The sequence below is a fragment of the Bison bison genome, unplaced genomic scaffold, assembly GCF_000754665.1.
Source record: "Bison bison bison isolate TAMUID 2011002044 unplaced genomic scaffold, Bison_UMD1.0 scf7180017850860, whole genome shotgun sequence".
Classification (NCBI taxonomy): Eukaryota; Metazoa; Chordata; class Mammalia; order Artiodactyla; family Bovidae; genus Bison; species Bison bison.
The window spans coordinates 18,214-21,239 of record NW_011481433.1 but is presented as its reverse complement, the minus strand read 5'-3'; the positions used below and the strand labels follow the sequence as shown (position 1 = coordinate 21,239).

The 3,026-nt window shown below is 61.8% G+C and overlaps 1 protein-coding gene across 1 annotated transcript in view; it reads right to left on the bottom strand.

Annotated features, from left to right (window-relative positions):
- The window catches only part of HDAC4 (histone deacetylase 4), a 21,398-nt gene that overhangs the window by 8,272 nt on the left and 10,100 nt on the right, over window positions 1-3,026 (bottom strand). Inside the window, exon 3 of the mRNA XM_010849455.1 lies at window positions 2,523-2,656. Within this exon, the coding sequence (XP_010847757.1) occupies window positions 2,523-2,656 (134 nt within the window). The remainder of the gene's footprint in view (window positions 1-2,522; window positions 2,657-3,026) is intronic.

The following is a 3,026-nucleotide window of genomic DNA, read 5'->3' as shown; positions in this document are numbered from 1 at the left end:
GGGACAAGGGAGGGACATTGCCGCGGCCGCCGGCCACCTGATCCCCCACCACCTCCTGCCCGGGGTCTTGGACTTGGGATCAATGAGCCGGTGCCATGTGACCCCCCAGAAACCGCACGGCTAAATAGAAAATGGGCCCCAAAGGAGCCTCCCCTTGGGGGCGACCTGTGAGAGGGGAAGCGACTCCCCACCTGCCCGGGGCCCTGCCCTGGGCTGCAGGTCCTTGGCACACCCCCCACCCAGCTCCTGTAAGTGACATCTCACTGTCATCGTCCCCAAGGGCTGCAGATGGCGTGAAGCTGAAGCTAGTCAATACGACGGCTTCGTGTTCAATAGTCAATTCACACAACTTCAGTTCAGTAGTTGGTACGATGGCTGTTGTGGCGCGGCAGGCCCTCCAGACCCAGCCCCGCGCGTGCCCCTCTGCTGACCCCCATGGGCGGGTGCCCCCAACACCGGCCGTGCACAGTCGGCTTCCCCCACCCCGGAGTGAGCCGTCCCTGCGCCTGGCATCAGCCTCATCAAAGGCCGAGGGGTGAGGCTCCCTCCAACTTTGTGGCATTAAAAAGATTTTTAAGAGACCTCAATAAAACTAGGGCTTCCTGCTTTTTGATGTGTTTCACCAAAGGAATACTTTGTCAGAAGAGCGCGAGCAGCTGAGCTGAAAGCCGAGTTCTCTACCGCTATTTTAAAATAGCTGGCTCTCAGAATCAAAAGCCCTCAAGATGGCTTGAATATAGAAATCAGCTGCCTTCTAGTAAAAGGGGTGAGGAGATCGCTTTATGGGAAGAGAGGAAAGGTGAAGACTCCTGCACACTTTGGAAAGCAAAAGCAGGCGGGTGTTTGCCAGAGAACATTCACACGTGTTGCTAACAAGCTGACCACAGAGCGGAGATTCCAGCAGGCCCCCGGACCCAGGTGTGACTCAGGTTACAATGGACACCATCTAGGACACGCAGAGGTTGACAGGAGAAAACACAGCCCTCCCAGGTGCCTGCCCACCCAAGCTTACCACCTCCACCCCTGTTGCCAGCCAGCGGCCTGTCCCAGCAGACAGCCAGGGAGCACAAGCCCGGGCCAGGGAGCACAAGCCCGGGCCAGGGAGCACAAGCCCGGGCCAGGGAGCACGTGCCCCAGCCAGGGAGCAGGCATCTGATTCAGGGAGCACAAGCCTGGGCCAGGGAGCATGCGCCTGATTCAGGGAGCACGCACCTGATCTGGGCCAGGGAGCAGGTGTCTGATTCAGGGAGCACAAGTCTGGGCCAGGAAGCACGCACCCGATTCAGGGAGCAGAAGCCCAGGTCGTGGAGCACAAGCCTGGGCTAAGGAGCATCGCAGGCAGGCCTTACAGGGAGCCGCCCTGCAGTTCTGCCTCTTTCCCTCCATGCCTGGAGTCTTAGATCCCCCCGTGAGCCCCTGGGCCTGGCCATTGGGAGCTGCTACTCCAGGAAGGACACACCGGTCCAGGGGCGGGGTCAGGCACCCCACAGGGCACCAGGTGACCCTGACCCTACTGAGAGAGGGTCCACGCACTCTGCGAACGTGGAGAAGCCCCGTTTCATCTGACGGGCCCTGGGGAGGGGAGCAGCCTCCAGGCGTTCCTGCATGGGCCTGCACCTCCCTAAGGCCCCCACGAGACCCTCTGTGTCTGGGGAGTGTGGACTGTGGGCCTTGCTCCGCTGTGGGCCGGCTGGCGACCCGAGCCACTTGGCCAGTGCTGCCATACACCAGCGGCTCTTTCCTTGGCCCCTCACGGCAATGCCATGGGAAAAGCAGCCAGAGAAAGCCATGTGGTGGGTGTGGGAACCACCCACGCTTCCCTGATGGGGTCAGGAGACTGGGATGTGGCCTCGTGTCCAAGGCCGTGGATGCATTTAAAGCTTCAGGAAGAGCACGGTTCCAAAATCCAAGGTGGAAGCTACAGAGTGGGTTTCTGTCATGAACTTCAGGTTCTCAGAACCGACCCAGGCAGTATCCCCACCCCCGTCCTCCCCCCCTGGCAGCCGGGTGGCTCTGTCCACCAGGAGTGCCAGTGGGCGTGGGCATCCCAGGCCGATGGCATTTTAGCCTGGAAAACTCTCTCCCAGTGGGCCTCCCTCCATGGAACCCTGTGAAGTTCCCTCTGAGCCCGGCTGTTAGGCCGGGCTGCTGAACCCAGTCCTGGGCATCGCCTGAGGGTCAGAGCAGCAGGAGAGCCACAGGGACCCGGGCCCATGCCCCAGCCCCCAAGATGGCGTGCTGACACCTCCCCCAGGACCTGCTTCAGGACGTCCCAGAGAACCGACCATCCACGAGGAGGTAACCAGGTAAAGGCGTTCCCGTGTGAGCCCTACATCAAGGCGAGTGCCTTTAAAAGACAGATGCTGAGCCGTCTGCTCAGGAGACACGGCTTCTAACTGTCCCTTTGCCCACCCACTTCCGGCCACAACCAGACAGTCCTGTTGGGTGGGCAAGCCTCCTCTTGGATGTGACTGGCAGATGCGCAGGCCGCGAGACAGCGGGGCAGGGCGGGGCCCTCCTACCTCATTCCCCAGCAGGGCAGAGACGCAGGCTTCCGAGGCGTCGCAGATGGCTGTGAGATCGTGGCCCCCCTCCAGCGCCAGGACAACCCGGCCGCCGGCCAGGCCCATCAGCTGCTTTGTCAGGTACCCGAAACCTGCGGGGGACACGGGAGAGGCAAGTGGCGGGCGAGGTGCCTGGCAGCGGACCAAAGCGGCCGGGGTGCTGCAGTGCCTTACCGAGGCCCCGAGGCCGGCACTCCGAGTGAGACACCTAATGGAAGCCAGGCTGGCCTGTGATAAATCCACTGGAGGATTTCGGCTTGGGATTCTTTTTGATCTCTGTGGGAGTAGGAATTATGGTTTCGGGGCTTTGATTTTATAATGTTGCAAATCATCTCGTTCGGGGGCGGGGAGGAGCCCCGGGGGAGCCCCCATCTCGCTTGCGGGACCACAGAAGCCGGGAGGCAGCAGGGCGGCGGGCAGGGCAGCTGCTGGGGCCTGGCCACATCCGTCCCAGGGCCCAGG